The sequence below is a fragment of the Thermobia domestica genome, chromosome 5 (assembly GCF_964235325.1).
Source record: "Thermobia domestica chromosome 5, izTheDome1.hap1.1, whole genome shotgun sequence".
Taxonomy (NCBI): Eukaryota; Metazoa; Arthropoda; class Insecta; order Zygentoma; family Lepismatidae; genus Thermobia; species Thermobia domestica.
In genome coordinates, this window is record NC_137458.1 from 303,700,429 (window position 1) to 303,721,090 (window position 20,662).

At 36.5% G+C, this 20,662-nt stretch overlaps 2 protein-coding genes across 2 annotated transcripts in view; one reads left to right on the forward strand and one right to left on the reverse strand.

Moving 5' to 3' along the window:
* Positions 1-20,253, reverse strand: part of LOC145685615 (phospholipid-transporting ATPase ABCA3-like) — a 57,166-nt gene extending 36,913 nt beyond the window's left edge. Inside the window, exons 1-2 of the mRNA XM_081758005.1 lie at positions 19,841-20,253; positions 719-804 (exon numbers count right to left, since the gene is read on the reverse strand). Coding sequence (XP_081614131.1) covers positions 719-804; positions 19,841-20,192 — 438 coding nt within the window. The 5' untranslated portion in view covers positions 20,193-20,253. The remainder of the gene's footprint in view (positions 1-718; positions 805-19,840) is intronic.
* On the forward strand, positions 12,996-15,456 carry LOC145684929 (uncharacterized). Its single transcript, XM_081757284.1, has 2 exons — positions 12,996-15,202; positions 15,302-15,456. The coding sequence occupies exon 1, from the start codon at positions 13,052-13,054 to the stop codon at positions 14,900-14,902; it is 1,851 nt and encodes a 616-aa protein (XP_081613410.1). The 5' UTR covers positions 12,996-13,051; the 3' UTR covers positions 14,903-15,202; positions 15,302-15,456.
* Positions 20,254-20,662: the final 409 nt, after the last annotated feature.

Sequence of the window (20,662 nt, forward strand, 5' to 3'; positions counted from 1 at the left end):
CAAAATACTGTAAAACAAACTTTGTTTTGCATTGACGCAAACTGCTACGAAAATAGGTTCACGATGTCCGAGACAATTCCCAGCAACTCCCAAAATGCGCTGTCATTACTCGTATAACTGCCCTTTACCCTTCGCACACTTCCAAGAAACCGATTACTCTATAGGCAACTGGTGCTACGTGGCAGCCCGTTCGTAAGCTGCAGTTGGAGATGGAGCGAAGGGGAATGCGCTGATAACTACAAAATTATTGCTAAAGTAAGGAACTAGAGAAGGTAGGTTTCTGCTGCGTTGCCAAATTGAACATCTCTTAAGAAGCGATACAGACTGCGTACAACGAAGCTAAAGGATAATGTTTCTGAATACATAAAACCTAAAGTACTCAGAACATAAAACATATAAAGTACTCAGAAACTTGTATCATTAAAAGAAGATACTAAAGTATAAATTATCAATATAGCTAAATTAGTTTTAATTATTATATCTTTATTTTGTAATATTTTAGGGCTACCGCCGGTAGGCCCGATAGCCCACAAAATACGCCACTGATTATTTTACTATTATGTGCCTCTCAGAATAATATGAACTCAAAAATGGAAATTTATTATCGTTTTTAGACAAAAAGAAATGAGGTTATAATCTGAAAATTTAATCAAATAAAAAATAGCTCACATGAAATATATGAGGTCCAATTTCACCCTACAAAACGTATAATACATACCTCTATTACATTGCTGATTGTCTCATCCACTTTCGTTTGGTTTGTCCGTTTAACAAACGCCAATGAATCATTTTTAAAATAAATATCTGAAAGGAAAAACTATGTTTTCTTGTTCATGTTACATTGATTCAACATTCAGAATAGTACGTTAAATATTACTATCAATATTAGCTACGTTTTAAGAGCTTGACATACTAAAAATAGTACACAATTTAATCATTTTTCTTTTGCATGTTTTTCATAAGTGAAAGGAGATAATGAAATGTAACTTACTACAATCATAGATAATGTTATTCAACAGAAAATATGATCCTAAAGAATGTTCAGTGTTGCAATTCATAGAAATTACAGTGTTGCCAGAATAACATTTCCCACAAAATCTAAGTTAAGGCAGTGACTAGAGGAACGTACGCAACTGCATTTGATTACGTATCATGTCTTGCAATCCTGTGAACTACTTTGTAAATAAGAGTTGTATTTACTTTGTAATAAACAAAATAGTTTTAACATACAGTTCTTAAAATTAAATAATAATGTTATTTAAAAAGTATTTGAATCAGAATCATGGGCGGAGATATAGGGGGCATAGGGGGCATTGCTCTCCCAACTTTTTGACAAAAAACAAAAATGCTACTTATAAGATCCTTCAATTCTGATTTGTATTAACCATGCCCCCGTCCCAGCAAACAAAAGGTCTGCCCATCAGCAACCAATTCCTAACTCCACCTATGATCAGAATCTCTGTATTCAGTAGTGTATTCAGAATCTCTGATTAGCACGTAGTAGTTGACTAAGTTAAATACATATGACTAATTAATTTAGAACAGAAAGTACTCTACTTTAGCCACAATAAACTTACATTATGAGAATACAAAGGAAATTAACTACATGTCTTTCTTTCTTTCTTTCTAACCTTCACCTCATCGGGTGAAATTAATAAGCTGCTATTTTGCCTTGTCCTCTACAATACCAGAACTGTTTTTCAAAGTGAACAATGAGAGATGACTAGAAAATTTCTAGTTTTGTGAGTGATACATACAACTAATCGATAAATTACTTTGTTTTATAATTACAATCTATTGTCACTAATATTAATTGACTTCTAATTATTCCTGCCATAAATACCTCCTTCAGAAATGAATAAGGTAATTATAATCCGATTTCGTAACTATTTATAAGTTGTTGTGATGTCAAACCGCAAAGAAACCGTTTCGTATTTAATATATTTCCATTTATACAGGCTATGTATGCTCACGTCTTGATTTCCGTAACATTTATTTTTCTCACTCGAGTTATTGGGGTTATATTAGTTAATCATTCTCAAATCAGCTTATTAACTGAACTTTAAGCGGAATCTAAATACCAAAAAGTACACCCTCCTTAGTAAGAAGCTAAAGCGAGATCAATCGCCAGATTAATGGTTCATTAACGAATTCTCTCTGAATACAGCCCATTGTGTTTATAAATGCAATAATAAAAGATGTGTCCCCCCCCCTCTCTCTCTCTCTCTATATATATATATATATATATATGTGTGTGTGTGTGTGTGTGTGCCTGTTTGTCATCAGACTTCCACACAGAAAGGAGCCATCAAATTTTGTAGACAAATTTTTGGCATAGGAAGATTTTTTTTTTTTTTTTTTTAATTTTCGGCTCGGGAGGAAGGATAAGGGTGTCAAAAAGTCAAATACGTTGCTTCCCTCGTTCGTTCTAAGAAAACCTTTCTTGTACGCAACCAGCATCACCTCCATGTTATGCAGGTTTACATAAGAGCAGAGGATAAATACCCGGGCAATGATATGGTTGTAGAGAAATTCTTTAAGAGGTATTTTTCTTTCTCTTGTTTTACCCAGGTTCTGAACTAAGACCTGGCAACGGTGGGCGCTTAGAGCTTATTATCAATAAAATAAGAGTAAGTTAAATTTATTATCAAACTCGCGTTGAGAATGACATATAAAGCGACACAATTTAGTTTAAATCTTTTCGTAGTATGGTAAATGATAAAATGCCGGTATATATTAATATCTGTGTTAGTGCAGTCAGCAAAAAAAGTTTATTCCTTTTCAATAAAATTTCAAGTCTTAATATTTTAGATTTTTTTTTTTTTTTGCAAAAGTTTAATACTATTAAATTTTTAGACGTATAATATTATTCTATGAAGTAAAAATAAACAATACAACAAGCTCTGATATTATTACTTAAAATAGTATATTACGTAAGGTGAATAAAAAGTAGTGCCAAAATTTCTGTTACGTTAGGGGCAAGTGAGATGGTACCGGTAACATGTATTTGGTAGGTTAGAACCAGGGCCTCCCTAGACCATTTTCCACTCTGTGCAATGGGATCATTTGCCGCCCCCTTCTTTGTCCAGAAACAACAAATCTTTAAAGCCGTGATTTTAAGTATGCGAACGACGAAGGGGAAGGAAAAAAGCACTCGCACTCAGAAAGACCTAAACACTGCAAATGCAATCTCGCTGTATCTGTTCTTTTCCTCTAAATAATATGTTATGTTAGTGAAAGATAAAGCAAACATATCTGAAGAGGAAAGATGGTAATCCTTTTTATAGAATCCAATATCGAGTTTCAATCTCAATATATCAATTTGCAATTTCAATACAAGGTCTTTTTATCTTTATTTCTTGATTTTCCGTCTGCACCTGTTACTTTTTTAAAAATAAGAATGTTTCCACCTTAAATGACAAATAACTTGTTTGTGACAAAGACAATTCTAGTTTTCATATCAAAACTGTGATAACTAACTAAATGGAACAGGTAGGGTACGAATTACCAGGGGAAATGAGGAAGATTTTGCCCCTCAATCACATTTTGTTCCCCCCCCAAAGAAGTCAGCTGAAGTATCCTCACCGGGGATGCTCGCTTTCTCCCCCAAACTATGCTTAGTATAACGCCAAATTTCACTGATTTTTGTCATTTCTTGTAAGTTTAATCTTCTAGCTGTATTTCGAAATGATCGATGGAAACTATTCAGTTTTGGTCATTTCTAATTTCCCCACTATTTTCACCGTTTTTTAGTTGAACTATATTACTATGACTACAGTTGTTACTTGCAACCGCATCCTCGTACCCTTCAGTTCATCGTCGTTTGTGAATTTGAATGTACTAATTGCGCATAACAAAGTCACGTATGGATTTATAAATGTTCTTAGCGGTTGGCCAAGAAGAAGTAAACAAATAGCTTCTTCCACCATACTTGGCGAAGTTCGGACATGTCATATTCATTCTCTACATTTGTATCGATTGTCATCTTATTTTTATTTTTGTTATATTTTTTTTTTTTCATTTTCCAGGGTATTCTTTGTTAGCACATGGTCCTCATTCCCTAGTAGTTTGTGTGTATGCAACTCAAAAGCTGCGTTTGATTTGTGGTAATTAGCATAGTAATCACTGCCTTTTATAGTTTACGGAAATGAACTTTTGAAACTGTACTCAAAGTCTGAGATATATTCTCTCGTGGCTATATGTTAACATACACGCTGGGGGTGTGCCCCTAGTGAGCAGACATGTGAGAGTAAGTGCATAATTGAAGATTTGCTTCAGCATTTGCTAATACGGCTGGTTCTCCATGTCATTGTCTGTGTCTGTATAAGAACTTCAACTGGAGGGGTCTTTTTCATCTTTCTTTTCGCTGTACATAGTGAATCAACTCATCTGTAACCTAACAGTAAAGTAATTGTAAGTGTTGATTTCTTGAGCTGTCACGGAATCGATATTTTTTTTAAAAATGCATGAAAATCGCAGCTTTAGCGGGGAGTAAAAGCGCAAGCTCGAAATTTGAATTGAGATTTTAAAAATATTTGGCCTTCAATTTGACTTTGATGCCAGAAATCGGGACCAACAACAATCCTTTTCTCATGTGATAGACTAATACCTAGATTTTTTTTTAAAAGTAAATCCGATTTAACTGATAATTTTAGTGGTTTTCATAATACTGAAGTAGTTTTTTTTTTTAAGTTGTGTGTAATAACGCGAAATGGAAGATCTCAATATGAGTAGAAAAATTAACATATGCTTGTGATCATAGCTATCGCTTGGGCCGAATTATTAAGTAAATGAACCTTAGAGATCTATGGGCACAACAGTGAGTACATTTAAACACGTTAAGAAAGATTAGGTGTGGTCTGTGCATGTCAGACAATATATACATACATAGTTATTGTCAGTAGATTATTGAACAAATAAATCTCTTACTTATTAAAGATGTCATATTTATGTGTGTGTGGGGGGGTAAGACATTATTGTCTCATTTTGAAGTATTGTACCTTCAGACTTTACGTCCTGTGGCCCTAATTTTATCCCCCCCCAATATAGATTATCTAATTCGCACACTAGGAACAGGTATTCGCTACTGTTCGAGAATTGAGTTCTTGTATTTGAGAACAGTCAAGCAATTCATGCTGGGATTTGTTTAACGATTTGTTTTAGCACTGCCCATGTGACCTTAAGCTAATATGACCTAAACATGATTTATGAATGTTGAATTCAAATAGAAGGGCAGCTTAGTAAATTTAACTACCATCATTATGAAGTCTGTTTCTAACAAGAAATATTTATTTTAATTGATATAGTTATGACATTTTGCCGACCCTCGAAACTTTACACCACGTGTTGCACCTATGGTAGAGCCCGCCTGGTGATAACTGAAGATCAGAGAGGACAGTATAACGAGTGGGAAAAATTATACCTTGTTCAGTCAAACACCGAAGTGTCGTGAAGTACAGTAATAGTTTCAAGAACCCTAATGAAATATTTACGAAAGAGGAAAAGCTTACGTTGATCAAATTTGAAGTGGCGCGTGAAGATAGTTCATATGACTGCGTGAATCGTATTGCAACGAAGTTCTGTCATATCGAACAGTGGCATTCTGGGGGAAAGTGTATAGGAAAGTCTGGGAGCCAGTTCAGAATGAATCAAACTGACAATCACACAATTCAGTTTCTTTCTTCCCTGCTAGACGTGGATTGCCAGGACTGTGCAAGTTAGCCACAGAAATAAGCGTATGTCACAAAGCCCGTAGGAGTAATGGGGCTATGTTATCTCACTTCCGTGCTCTTTGAGTTAGGGGTACCTATAGGACCCATGCTCTCTAAATCTTGACACCGGATACCTCACCCATCTCCTCAAATTTCTCGAGGGGTGTATAAGACCACTTCTTAAATTTTAGAAATTGCTAAAACTAAAAATTTGGTATGGTAGAATAGATCTATGATATATACCTCTGTAAGTTGGTTGGTTCAAATCGTTCCCTTCTACGACGCCGACTCTCTCTTTTGATACGATTGGTCCCGACTTCGATTCCCGGTGGAGACACATCCGTCGAAAAATGTAACAATTTTTTTCAGGCAAACCATCCTGAATAAGGTTTTCCTCATTTACACCAGGCGAATCCCGAGGTGGTATCCAACATTGAGGACCCGTGTCGCTTCCGTCCTTGTCCATTTCTCGGATAGTGTACCCGCCAAGGGACGTTATCCTCTATTCATAACGAGTTTAAGGCCATAGATAAAAGGAACGACCAGAAGTATATAAAAATAAACAAATGTAAAAAGAAAATGTACAAAAAATCGAATTTCAGAACAATTTTATCTCCGTTTATAAGGCTTTATTACTTTACATAGTTATATAGATGAATTCAGGGACCCATTCTTTTAAATAATGCATGTGTACATTGAAGCACTTTCTTAAATTTTGGAGATACATTGACCCATCCCTTAAATTTAAGAATTTCAGAAATAAATATTGGCAAACATTCTATGGTAATCGAATATAGGCCTATATCAATCGAAAGCAGTTTTTAGTCATGGTGTTATCCAAATTTACAAGTATTATATATCGAAGTCCTGCAGAACAATTACCAGTATTTAGTTTTTGATAACTCCCACATTTAAGGGTGGGCCATTTATTACACCTCCCAAAATTTAAGACGAATGCACTAAGAAACTGCTGTATTATGAAAGAGGGAAATTAGCCCTGTATCCATTTATGTGAAGAGGCAGGAGTAGTAGGCCCCGACGTATGTCCAGCCGAGTCAGCAAAAATTTCTCGATTCTGATTGGCTGAGAGAGGTCACGTGACGTTAGGCCCCGCCCACGCGGGAAATTCAAATTTTCCAGGTCACGTGGTATGACGTCATGAGTCACCCTGCGGGGAAATCCCTCACTAATTTGTTCCCTTTTACGGGTAAAATGTGTGTTTCTGATTGGTTGATAGCTGTCACGTGATTTTAGACCCTGCGATATTTGAAATTCGTTCCCTTTTACGGGTAAGATGAGTGTTTATGATTGGCTGACAGAGGTCACGTGATCTTAGGCCCAGGGATTTTTTAAAATTCGTTCCCTTTTATGGGTAAGATGAGTGGTTTGGTACCTTGAATTTGATTGGTTGATAGAGGTCACGTGATCTTAAGCCCTGTGACTTTTGAAATTCGTTCCCTTTTTACGAGTAAGATGAGTGTTTTGGTACCTCGATTCTGATTTGCCGACAGAGGTCACATGATCTTAGACCCCCCCCCCCACCAGTCCATGAGGGAAATACAGAGCGATATGACGGCGATCCATCCTAGACCTGGATTTTAGAATTTTGTCCCTTTTTTATGGTTATCCTTAAAGTTCCCATGGAGGGTTCAACCTCCTCCTTAAATAACCCTTTTTGGTATCATGATATTGTACTGAAGTTTACATTAAATATTATCGTTCTTTTTGACAGATAAGATGATTCTTACCTTGATGGAGATCATGTCCTTGAATTAGTTGCCTATGTCTCTGGAAGTAACAATGGTGAAAGAGGGGTGTCGCTTGTAGATTTCTTATAACACATTGTTGTGAGTTTAAGCGATTTATTGCTCAGTAAGCGCTTCATTAATGGAAACAGTGTTGCCAGATTTTTCTTACCTAAACTGCTCCGATTCTTTTCGAAACGGTTCCGCAGAGTACAAGAAATTTTAAACTAAAAAATTTTTCGAACTAAAAAAATTTCAAAACTAAAAAAAATTTTAAACAAAAATTTTCAAACAAAAAATTTTGAAACAAAAAAGTTTCAAACAAAAAATTTTCGAACCCAAAAAAAATTTTGAAACAAAAAAGTTTCAAACAAAAAATTTTCGAACCCAAAAAAAATTTCGAACTAAAAAAAAAATTGAAACAAAATTTTGTCGAACTAAAACATTTTTAAAAACAAAAGTTTCGAACTAAAGATGTAAATCACATCTAAAAATTTTCAAATCAAACTTTTTATCGAACTAAACTTTTAAAATTTTCGAACTAGAAATTTAAACCAAGTTTAAGAAAAAATCCTAAGAAATGTTTTTTTCAGGAATCGATCTCAGGTCTTTCAAACCAAAGATGTGTATGCTAACCGCTTAAATGAATTCGGTTTTAATCGATCTTGGTGGGTTTCGAACCATGGTCCTTGAAAAGGATACACATATACTTTAAGAAAATAAATCTGACAGTGTAACGCTTCTCAAATCAAACTTTTTATCGAACTAAACTTTTAAAATTTTCGAACTAGAAATTGAAACAAGTTTTAGAAAAATCCTAAGAAATGTTTCTCCAGGAATCGAACTCAGGTCTTTCAAACCAAAGATGTGAATCCTAACCGCTTAGCTATGAATGAATTCGGTTTTTTAATCGTGCTTGGGGGGTTTCGAACCATGGTTCTTGAAAAGGATACACATATACTTTAAGAAAATAAATCTGACAGTGTAACGTGGATTAAAATAAAATGATGATAGACTTCTTTGTGTGACGACATAGAAGCACATATGATTGAAAAAATGCAAACGTCAGCGGATCGCATTACGTTTTGTTTTACTACGAACGTGTCAGCATGATTCATGGAAAAAAGCAAACATTGACATTCTCGTATGGAATATGAGGAAAATGAAATGTCGTCACAGTTACGACAAGTAGTGACATGATCCTGGCAGAAGGAATTGGCATCGGAATTGCGATACTAGATGTTGTAACTATTGAGAAACTTGAATGACGTCACGATCGATTGTTACACATCGTTTTGGTTCGTGATTCATGACGAAAAGCAGCGAGCGTTTTGATTGGTTCGTTGTGATGTCATTTTATAAATTTCCCCGTTTCTGATTGGCTGACGGTGACGTCGTTTTCACAACGACCTAAATAAAAATCTAAATTTCATTTTTCAAATCCTACATCGCTCTCAACTATCGTGTGAAGAAGATCTGTTCTTGAAAAGTGTCTTCATTTAAGAAGCTTCATTGCACCGACTTTTTGTTCATTGAATTTGAGGTAAGTTCAGTGAGTCACCCAAGATTCCAAAATCATTTTTATTTCATATTTGTGGGGTGGATCACGAATACACTGTTTTACTTTTAGTACGAAATATTTAGACTATGAAGAAATTAGTGGAATGGGAAAGTGGGAGTACGAATCAGGAACCCCCACACATTAGAAGTAAGCACGATAAATGATATGGTTTAGCGTCCCTTCAGCGAGCACCCGTCGGGAATTGAACCATGGCCAGAAAAATGTGTGCGCTTAGTTTTGAAAAGAATACATTACAAAATTTCAGAAACTATGTCTGAGAATAATATGGTTCGATACCCTTTGAAACCATTAGCGTCCCCCCCCTTCAGCTTAACGTGATATTCGAGCAACCGCCCGAGATTGAACATGGGCCAGAGGTGTGTACGTCAATCATTTAGCTTAGTTTTGAAAAGAATGTATGATAACGCATGAGAATATTAAATTTCAGAAAAGGCTTGACAGCGATCCGATGTGGGAAAGCAAACCCACCGAGGCTTGAACCAGGGACTTCCATATCCGAAGCATGTACGCTAACCGCTTAGCCACGAGTGTATGAATATGTGGTTAAAAGTTTTTACGCTATACAGATTTTGTTTTGACAATTACGTATGTGTAACGTTAATGTTCGGTGAATCTCTTCAACTTGCAAACGCATCATTTAAAGGTCGTTGTGAGTAGAAAAAAAATGCTGACGCGTACTTTCTAACATCTCAGTACTGTTGAAACATTTATTCATTTCATGCATTCTTTTTATCACTATAGAATCGTAGGTCAGTTACATGCTGATGTAATGCTCTCGAGTTTGACGACAATAAAACACTCATTTCAGTAACATAATTATTTAAAAAAACTTTGATTTCTAGTACATGTGCTTTCATAATGAGATTCTGAACGTCACCGCCAGGAATCAAACTCAGGACCTTTACATGAATTGCTTAGTTAATTATTTATCATGAATGTTATGATTTCCCGAACTAAGCGGTTAGCATACGCGCCTTTGGCGTGGGAGACCAGGGTTCGATTCCCGGTGGGGAGCTCATGGGGTTCGGATTCCACGTTAATCAGTAGGTCCACGTCTCATATAGCCTCGCTGCTGAAAGGGACGCTAAACTAAAAAATCAAAAAAAATCAACTCAAATTCACGCTGCTCAATTCCTTTTTTCCCATTACATATTTGTTTTACCGTACCTGTTTGTTTGTTTTCATTTTTTAATCATGGTCCAATCGGTTTTACTGTTCGCAATGAAATCACTCGTCATTATAGACGATTTATGTACGTTTATGTATTATGAGGTGCACGTCAACCATTTAGCTTAGTTTTGAAAAGAATGTATGATAACGCGTGAGAATATTAAATTACAGAATAGGCTTGACATGCCCCGACGTGGAAAAGCAAACCCACCGAGGCTTGAACCAGGACCTTCCACGTCCGAACCATGTACGCTAACCGCTTAGTCACAATAAAAAAAAAATACGCTATACAGATTTTGTTTCGACAATTACGTATGTGTTACGCTAATGTTTGATGAATCTCTTCAACTTGCAAACGCATCATTTAAAGGTCGTTGTGAGTGGAAAAAAAATGCTGACGCGTACTTTGTCACATCTCAGCACTGATGAAACATTCATTCATGCATTCTTTTTATCACTATAGAATGATAGGTCAGTTATATGCTGATGTAAAGATCTCGAGTTTGACGACAATAAGACACTCATTTCAGTAACATAATTATTTAAAAAAAACTTTGATTTCTAGTACACGTGCTTTCATAATGAGATTCTAAACGTCACCGCTAGGGAATCAAACTCAGGACCTTTACATGAATTGCTTAGTTAAGAATTTATCATGAATGTTATCAGGTGATTAAGATTTTTCTTTCTTCTTTTCTTTTGTAGTAAATTCACGCTGCACAATTCCTTTTTTCCCCACATTACATATTTGTTTTACCGTACCTGTTTGTTTGTTATCTCCTTTTCTAACAATGGCCGAATCGGGTTTTATTGTTCGCAATGAAATCACGCGTCATTATAGACGATTTAACATTGAAGGCAGAATGCTCGAAATTCAATTCAACGCACCGCCCGTAGGAACCGATATCATACAGTATGTACACAACAGTTTCCAAGCAATGCTGGACCATTTGTTAGCCAATGTCGACGATGAGGCGATGGTTGGTTTATCGGTAATATCACCACGCAATACCAATAAGCCATTTTGGGTGAGTTTTCGTCAAGCACGAAACTTGACACTGGAAACGATGTGGGCCTCGTTCGAAAGAGTGTTACAAAGTAACAATGCATTTCTCCTGCACGAGCCATTTACCGTTCATTTCCATCGTGTGGATATTCCACGTGGCTATGGCGGTTTGCGGCAAGGAGTACTTCAAAATGAAGAATTGTTACGTAGCAAACGAGGGATTGTACGTGTACAAAATCAAGATTCGAGGTGCCTGGCGTACTCCCTTGTTATTGCTATTGGCCTGAAAAAATACAAGAATGTAGATGTGAAACGACATAAGCAGTATCAACATCAATCGAAATGTGTTGTGGACGATGAAGTTAATGCGTTATGTGCAAATGCAGGAGTGAATTTGGATCATGGTGCCAGTGTAAATGAAATACGACAATTCCAGGCATACCTTAAAGAATATAAAATTACAGTGTATACTAGTTTCACAGGCCATGACATCATGTACGAGGGGCCCAATGATGAAAATCGCACTCCCATAAATTTGATTTGTTTGGCTGGCCATTTTGACATCATCCAATCTTTAACTGCTTGTTTTGCAACCAATTTCTACTGTGAAGCGTGCCATAAAAAGTATAGTAAACGCAATGAACATGTGAAAAATTGTCCTGTAACGTGCTCCAAATGCTTACAGAGACCTCTATGCGACAAGAACCAAACGCTAGTGCTGTGCAAAGACTGCAATCGTCAATTTTATGGCGAACAATGTTTTAATAATCATCGTAATATTGTATATCATCAAGGGGAACCTGTATGCAAAATGGTGCAGCAATGTACTAAATGCTACAGAGTTTATTCTTTTGTGCGAAGTGGAGAACGCATGCATGATTGCAATGAGATCTTTTGCAATGTTTGTAAGAAGATTGTTCCGGGATCACATCAATGTTTTATGCTTCCTGATCGACAATGTTTGAAACCTGGTGTTCCTTCACTCATGCACGCAAAGAAAGCCTTGTTGATATTTTATGATATAGAATCTATGCAGGACACGAATATTGGCGATAATACGTATGTACACATTCCAAATTTATTGGTTGCACAACAAGTATGTTATGCATGTGTTGAAAACAATAATATCCAGCAGTCTTGCAGTACGTGTGGTCAGCGCCAACATATTTTCCAAGGAGAGGATCCAGTTTATAATTTTCTCCAGTACTTGCGGGAACGTCGTCCCAATATAAATAGGATTTTCTGTGTCGCTCACAACACAAAGGGATACGATGGACATTTTATCCTAAAGACCATGGTAGAACAATGCCAATGGAGACCTGACGTCATATTAAATGGAACCAAGATACTGAGTTTAACGTTGAATAATCTGATGTTCATTGACTCGTTGAACTTCCTACCTATGGCATTAAGTAAATTGTCAAAAGCGTTCAATTTACCCACAACCAAAGGCTACTTCCCGCATTTCTTCAACACCAAGGAGAATCAATCGTATATTGGACCACTTCCAGAAACGAAGTATTATGGTGCAAATGAAATGGCCGTCGAAGACAGAAACAAGTTCATGCAGTGGTACAACGATCATCGTAATGACACGTTTGATTTTCAGAAAGAAATTCTCAAGTATTGTATTCAAGATGTCAATGTACTGCGACAAGCATGCGTTTCGTTTATGACGTCATTTGAAACAGAAACCAAAGTGAATCCCTTCTTGGAGACGATCACGATTGCCAGTGCTTCCAATTTAGTATTCCGCCGGAATTTCCTTAAACCCAACACCATTGGAATTCTACCGGCACATGGCTATCGATGGAGAAGTACCCAATCGATCGCTGCAATGCAATGGCTGGCCTACATTGAAAAAACCGAAGAAAAACAAATCTTACATGCGGCCCGACAAAAAGAAGTGTTTATTGCGGGATTCCATGTTGATGGCTACTACCAAGATCCTGAGACGTTAGAGGAGCACGTCTACGAGCATGCCGGCTGCTTTTATCACGGGTGTAAAGTATGTTTTACTACAGGCCGTAATCAGCCCATCTACAGCAATCCAGAAGACACCATGGAATTCCGTTATGAACGAACGCAACGCAAAAATGCAAGACTGCGTGAATTGGGGTACATTGTACATGAAATGTGGGAGTGCGAATTTAATCAGTTCTTAAAACAAAATCCTGCAATGGCGACGTATCTGAAGAATCACCCGTACATGAACCGCAAACCATTAAATCCAAGAGATAGCTTTTTTGGAGGAAGGACCAATTGCGTGAAATTATACCACCAAGTCGACGAAAAAGCGGGGGAAGTAATAAAATATTTCGATATTGTCTCGCTTTATCCTTACATAAATAAGTGTGCTAAATACCCTGTAGGCCATCCACGAATTTATCTACAGGGTGATGAAAATATACCACCAATAAATAAAGTCAATGGTCTAATCAAAATGTCGATATTACCAAGTCGCCATCTTTATCATGGTCTCCTGCCTTACCGATGTAACAAGAAACTACTCTTTCCACTGTGTGCTGCGTGTGCCGAAGAAATGAACCCAGAACCTACAGCAACGTGTACGCACAACGATCAGGAGCGATGCCTCACTGGAACATGGGTATCATATGAAATCCAGAAAGCAATAGAATTAGGATATCAACCAGTGGAAATTTTTGAAATTTGGGATTATGACATTGAACAATATGATCCCATCACGAAAACAGGTGGCTTGTTCACGGAATACATCAATACGTTTTTGAAATCAAAAATGGAAGCGTCTGGCTGGCCTAGTTCCTGTGTGACCGAAGAAGACAAATCAAAATTCATACAAACCGTCCTGGAGCGTGAAGGTATTGCATTGGATCCGTCCAAAATTGAAAATAATCCTGCACGAAGAAGTTTATCTAAGCTTTGTTTGAACTCATTATGGGGAAAGCTTTGCCAAAGATCAAACTTTAGCCAGACCACAATTATTGACCGGCCGGAAGAATTTTATGAAAAACTCACTTCCCCCGACATTAAACTCCATCAAATTGTACCCATCAATGATACGATGTTGTATGCGTTCTGGGAGTACAATGAACATGTGCCTGTTCAAAACCGAAACACCAATGTCGTGTTAGGTGCATTTACAACATGTCAGGCACGTCTGGAACTGTACAAGTACCTGGAAATGTTGCAGGAACGTGTTTTATATTTCGACACGGATTCTGTAATATTTACGGAGAAGCCCGGGGAGCCAACCATTGAACCTTCTACGTACTTGGGATGCTTATCGAATGAGATGGAGTCTTACGGCCAACGAGCGTACATCAAAACATTTGTCAGTGGAGGACCAAAAAATTACAGCCTAGAAATATACAATCCGGATACCAACGTCACCAGCTACATATGCAAAATTAGAGGATTTACATTAAACTACAATGCAGGACAACAATTAAATTTCAATACGCTAAAAGAAATGATTACAAATCAATGCCGTGGACAAGTCACCATCACTATCCCACATAAGATATGCAGGACTAAAGACCATACCATCGTCACACGCAAAGAAGAAAAAATGTACAGTATCCAGTACACAAAACGTCGATTTAAAGAATTCAATTCTTATGATACGGTTCCGTACGGGTACGTTAAAAAACAGAAGATGGAACTGGAAAAAGAAGATGAAGAAGAAAAAACTGTAAATACCCAATAAGGCCGCCATTTCCTTTTTCCTTTTCCTTTTCTTCTTTCCCTTCCTTAACCACAAAGCAGTAACACCAAGAAGAAAAATGAAGTACCCACAAGAGTTCATAAACCATCAACAACACCATCAGTGGAAGAAAATGCAGTCATCTCGTACCGAAGGAGGAACCTTGACCATAAAGGAGCAACACCTAGAAAAATGCAGTACCCAGAAGAGTTCATAAACCACCAACACAACCATCAGTGGATGAAATGGTGTCATCTCGTACCCGAGGAGGAAGATGAGCCTAAACAGATCCATCATTTACGAGTAAGTTTTATTTCTCTCTTATCAATATTGACTCGTTTTTATTGTTTCAAAAAAAAGAAATTCATAAAGTAATCCATTGTTTCTTCTTTTTCTTTACAGGATACGTCTACAAGATTCGAAGATGATGACGCATCCAAAATATTCATTAATTAGATCCTGCATTTATTATGTTAATAAAATTGTATAAGAAGAGCACATACCTTTCGTTAAAATACAACAAGTTGAAAAAAAAATATGTTTTATTATTCCTTGAAACCCTGAACACTTGTTTTCAAATCATGGTAATCTTGAAAATTTAAGGTGAAAAATATATCCAAGATTTGGTTTACATGATTTTGTTCGAAAAATTAATTAAAGAATTTTTAGTGTCCAAAATTTGGTTTTTTAATTAGTTCAAAAAATTGATTTGAAAATATTCAAATGTTGTTTCATGAATCATGCTGACACGTTCGTAGTAAAACAAAAGTAATACGATACAACATCGGCTGACGCTTGCATTTAAATCACATGTGCGAACACACAAAAAAGTCTATCAGCATTTTATCTTAATCCACGTTACACTGCCAATTTATTTTTCTTAAAGTATAAGTGTATTCTTTTCAAGGATCATGGTTCGAAACCCACCAAGATCGATTAAAACCGAATTCATTTAAGCGGTTAGCATACACATCTTTGGTTTGAAAGACCTGAGTTCGATTCCTGAAAAAACATTTCTTAGGATTTTTTCTTAAACTTGGTTTAAATTTCTAGTTCGAAAATTTTAAAAGTTTAGTTCGATAAAAAGTTTGATTTGAAAATTTTTTAGATGTGATTTACATCTTTAGTTCGAAACTTTTGTTTTTAAAAAATGTTTTACTTCGACAAAATTTTGTTTCAATTTTTTTTAGTTCGAAATTTTTTTGAAATTTTTAGTTCGAAAATTTTTTGTTTAAAACTTTTTTGTTTCAAAATTTTTAGTTCGAAAATTTTTTGATTTGAAAATTTATTTCGAAAGTTTTTAGTTTAAAATTATTTTGTTCGAAAAATTTGTGTTTAAATTTTTTAGTTCGAAATTTTTTTTGAAATTTTTGTTTCAAAATTTTTAGTTCGAAAAGTTTTTGTTTCAATTTTTTTTGGTTCGAAAATTTTTAGTTACAAAATTTCTTTAGTTCGAAAAAAATTTTAGTTTAAAATTTCTTGCACTCTGCCGGAACCGTTTCGAAAAGAATCGGAGCAGTTTAGGTAAGAAAAAATCTGGCAACACTGTTTCCATTAATGAAGCGCTTACTGAGCGTTTAAAAAAAAATCGCTTAAACTCACAACAATGTGTTATAAGAAATCTACAAGCGACAAGGATTCCCCCCCCCCTCCCGCTGGTAATCATCTTATCTGTCAAAGACAAGGATAATATTTAAGGTAAACTTCAGTACAATATCATGATACCAAAAAGGTTATTTAAGAGGAGGCTGAACCCTCCATGGGAACTTTAAGGTACCAAAAAGGTATCTTTAAGGTATCAACCAATCAGCATCGTGGTACCAAAGCATTCATCTTACCCGTAAAAGGGAACGAATTTTCAAATATCCCAGGGTCTAAGATCACGTGACAGCTGTCAACCAATCAGAATGAGGTATCAAAGTACTCATCTTACCCGTAAAAGGGAACAAATTTCAAAAATCCATGTCATAAAAGAGAATGAGGGATTTCCCCGCGGGGTGACTCATGACGTCATACCACGTGACCTGAAAATTTGAATTTCCCGCGTGGGCGGGGCCTAACGTCACGTGACCTCTCTCAGCCAATCAGAATCGAGAAAATTTTTGCTGACTCGGCTGGACATACGTCGGGGCCTACTACTGCAGGGGTGCCCACAAAGGGGGGATATGACGCAAACTGCGTCATTGAAATATTTGGGGGGTTAAAAATCTATATAAATATGTTTGAGGGGGTGTAAAAATTAATCGAAAAGATTTTTTTTCATGGAAGAACACCTACGGATAGACAATTGAGGGGGTGCGTCATGGACATGAGGCGGGGTGGGCACCACTGGATTAGGAAAATTATATCTTAGGAGACTAATGAAGACAAATCCCGATAACTTTGTGACCACATGGCAACTATTGATTACATTTATATTTTCGACAATTTTTGAACCATAGAAGAGCAGAAACAGGACCACCTAAACTTACAGTGATATCATAGTTCTAGAGAAATATTACCACCTTTAATTTTTGACATTTCCAAAATTTACGAAGTGGTCCTATGAACCCCTCGATATTTCAAGAGGTAAACCAACGCACTTATTGCAAAAATGAAGAGGAGTGGTCCTAGGTACGTGTGGATCCTGGTCCTAGAGGAGAGATCTAGGGGCACAAAAATGAGACAAAGTGCTCTTTACTTCTGTGCTCTATAACTACCTTAACATTCATCAGTTCTGGAAAAAATTAGTGCAGTGGATTCTCCGTAACATCAACAGGACTATGCAACTGAACAGGACATTTACCGCTACGAAGGGAAGGTGACAGCCTCCTTGAACGAATCGCCATGAAAGCTTGCCACGCTTGAAACAGCAATCCAATAAATAAATAAATAAATAAATAAATAAATAAATAAATAAATATCCTCATCCAGAGACAATGTGTTAAGGTGTGAAGTAGTTCTTTATTGTGGCATACATACGTAAGGTAGTCCTGCATTATTATGCATGTCACGGTATACAACAAACGGTCTTTTATAACATTAAAAATATAACTCATTTATTGTTAGTTAAAAAAAATTAACTTTCTAAGTAAACCTCGTACAAAGGCAGCTCTGAGAAATTTCTCTTCGCAAATAGACAAAAGAGTATATGTATGTGTGCGTCTTTGCGACGCAGAAAATCCTTTCGCTTCTACAAATATGGTTATAAAATGTACTCCCTCTGCATTCTTAACCACAGTGCTTCATGGCTATTTTTAACTATTACGTTATCCATTGCGTGGTGTTGGTGGCTGGGAGCACCTTTGTGAGAATGCACTGGCAACAGTACATTCATTCTACACGAAGACGTCAAACTATAAGTGCAAGAATGACTTAATGCTTCGATTTATTTAATTTGTGATTAAGAAAGTTATTGATAACTTTAAATTGTAACAAAAAAGATATGTCATAAATAGAAGCAAAGCACTGGAACAGTGTAACCTTATGAGAAGAGGATGGACTAAAACTTTTTAGTTCAGATAAGTGGTTGTTGAAATGGTTTTTCCCTCTAAAAAGAAATTTACGCGAACGGAAACCGCGCGTTGTTCTTAACGGCCTCAATTAAATATAACATCATACGATTAAAATAATAATAATTGTCGTAAGTGTTTAGTGATGTTTAATTGAAACATACATATAAATTTCTAGTTATGCATGATATCTTTGTGTTTTTTTTATTTCCTGTATGCATAAAAACAAAACACTTTAAGTAAGTAAGTAACTCTAAGCATCGTTCATACGTGTACTTTAATACGTAGAGTCAACGTTGTAAATACAGCTTAATATTATGCCCTTACACTGGGTTACTCAAGCACATTCTGGTCCCCGAATTCTGGGTTTAGTAGGTTGGAAGTGATAGTTGTGACAGGTGAACTTTGTGGGTGCCTCTAGGTATATCTGTGCGCGGGTCCGACATGCAATAAAGACGGTACTATCGCATGATGGATTCGAGCAGGGTGTAGCTGGGGGACCCGCAGGGTAAACAACAGTGCAAGGCGTATTAGTGTTTTTTCCTAGGCTATTATGACGGTATAGTTCCTAACCACTAAAGTCAAAATAAGTACCGGTACAAAAGCACTATACTATCACTCTCCCACCTGCCTACATTTTAATAGTAAAGTAGCGGAGTGCATCCAGTGTGGAGTAACCAAAATACCGCCACACGTTGAAATCTACTACTGCAATTTCTTTTAATATTACATTTATCTACCCTTGAGCAAACAACGACGTCATTTACCGTCAACGGCGCCTGTCAGTTTGCATAACACTGTGCGAGATCTCTTCTGTAACTGCCGATGAGCGGTAGTCAAAGATCTCCTGTGTAACTGACGATGAAAGGCAGTCAGAGTTCTTCTGTGTACCTGTCAGTGGCAGATAGTCAAATATTTCCTGTGTAACTGCCAGTAGGAGGTAGTCAAAGATTTTGTGTGTAATTACCAATAGAAAATGGTCAAAGATTACCTATATAACTTCTGATAGAAGGTAGTAAAAGTTCTTCTGTGTAATTGGCTGTTGGAAGTAGTCAAAGATTTCCTGCGTAACTGCCGATACGAGGAGGTCAAACATCTGCCGTATTCACCGGATATGAGTTTGTGCGATTACAATATATTCGCTAAGATGAAAGAACCAAATTGCATGAAGCATTATCATCGGCGTCATAGTAAGATCCCTGCGAAATATTGACAAAGATGGACGTATGTAGGACACCTTCCATAAGTGTGGCAGAGGGCAATAGACACGGCGTGAAATTAATTTGAAGCATTGCACTTGTATTAAGTCTACTAACAAAGCCAGGTAAGAATTACAGCAGAGTTGGCATTACTTTTTCTTAACCAAATACTTGTGTGTGTCTTTTTTTAAATGTGAACAAAAATGTTTAGTACATATTGTAATACTTAATATATAAATAACTGAACTAACCATAGATAATGTTTTTGGTATTTCTCTTAACAAGATGACCAACAGTGCCAAACCGAGACTTTGTACAATTGTGATCCAACATCACATCTCGTCTTCTGCGCTCGAATTGAAAATCTTCTTGTACCCATTTGTTAGATATCGCTGCTGAAGTTATGAGAATGGGAAGCAGTAGCTCAGTGAAAGCAACACAATAGTGTCGTTTCCGAACCATCCAATTCTTCCACATTATCATACGGAGTCTTTTCGCGCAAGACGGCGCATGTTTCTTCTCTTCCTCACTGGGAGCTGGCTCTTCTTGCTGTTCTTCCTCCCATTGAGATGGTATATCTTGATTCTCTTCTTCCATTTTCATTTCTGCCTTTGAGTTGTTTTACATTTTATAGTTGCTAAAATTCTCCATTCCTAGACAGAGCTGTAGGACTTTCTGCTTATTAAGAGAAAATTATTGTTATTGTAATTTATTAAACATCAATTCTGAAATAAACTAAATATATGACATTGGCTATAAAACTGAATATTGTCAGCAAATATAAAATTAATAATAAACAGTTGTATTGGTGAGTTTTGGCCCGATTTTATACCACTAGGTTCTTGATTTAGGATACGTAGTCTCTGACGCGGGGGACATAGTTCAGGGTTATATACGACCATTGTCTCTAAATTTTGGGGGTAAGTACGTTGGATCTTCCCTCAAATTTCGATAAATCAACATGAAATGAAATATGTAAGTTTTAGGTCCCATCCTTATGCTGGCTAGGCTAAAGGAGACGGTGATAATAAGAAATGAATGAAATGGTGGAATGAAGAAAGTGGGAGAGCACA

What these genes read in the sequence shown, in the direction of transcription:
- LOC145684929 (XM_081757284.1), top strand. Translation starts at nt 13,052, where the DNA reads ATGCAATGGCTGGCCTACATTGAAAAAACCGAAGAAAAACAAATCTTA.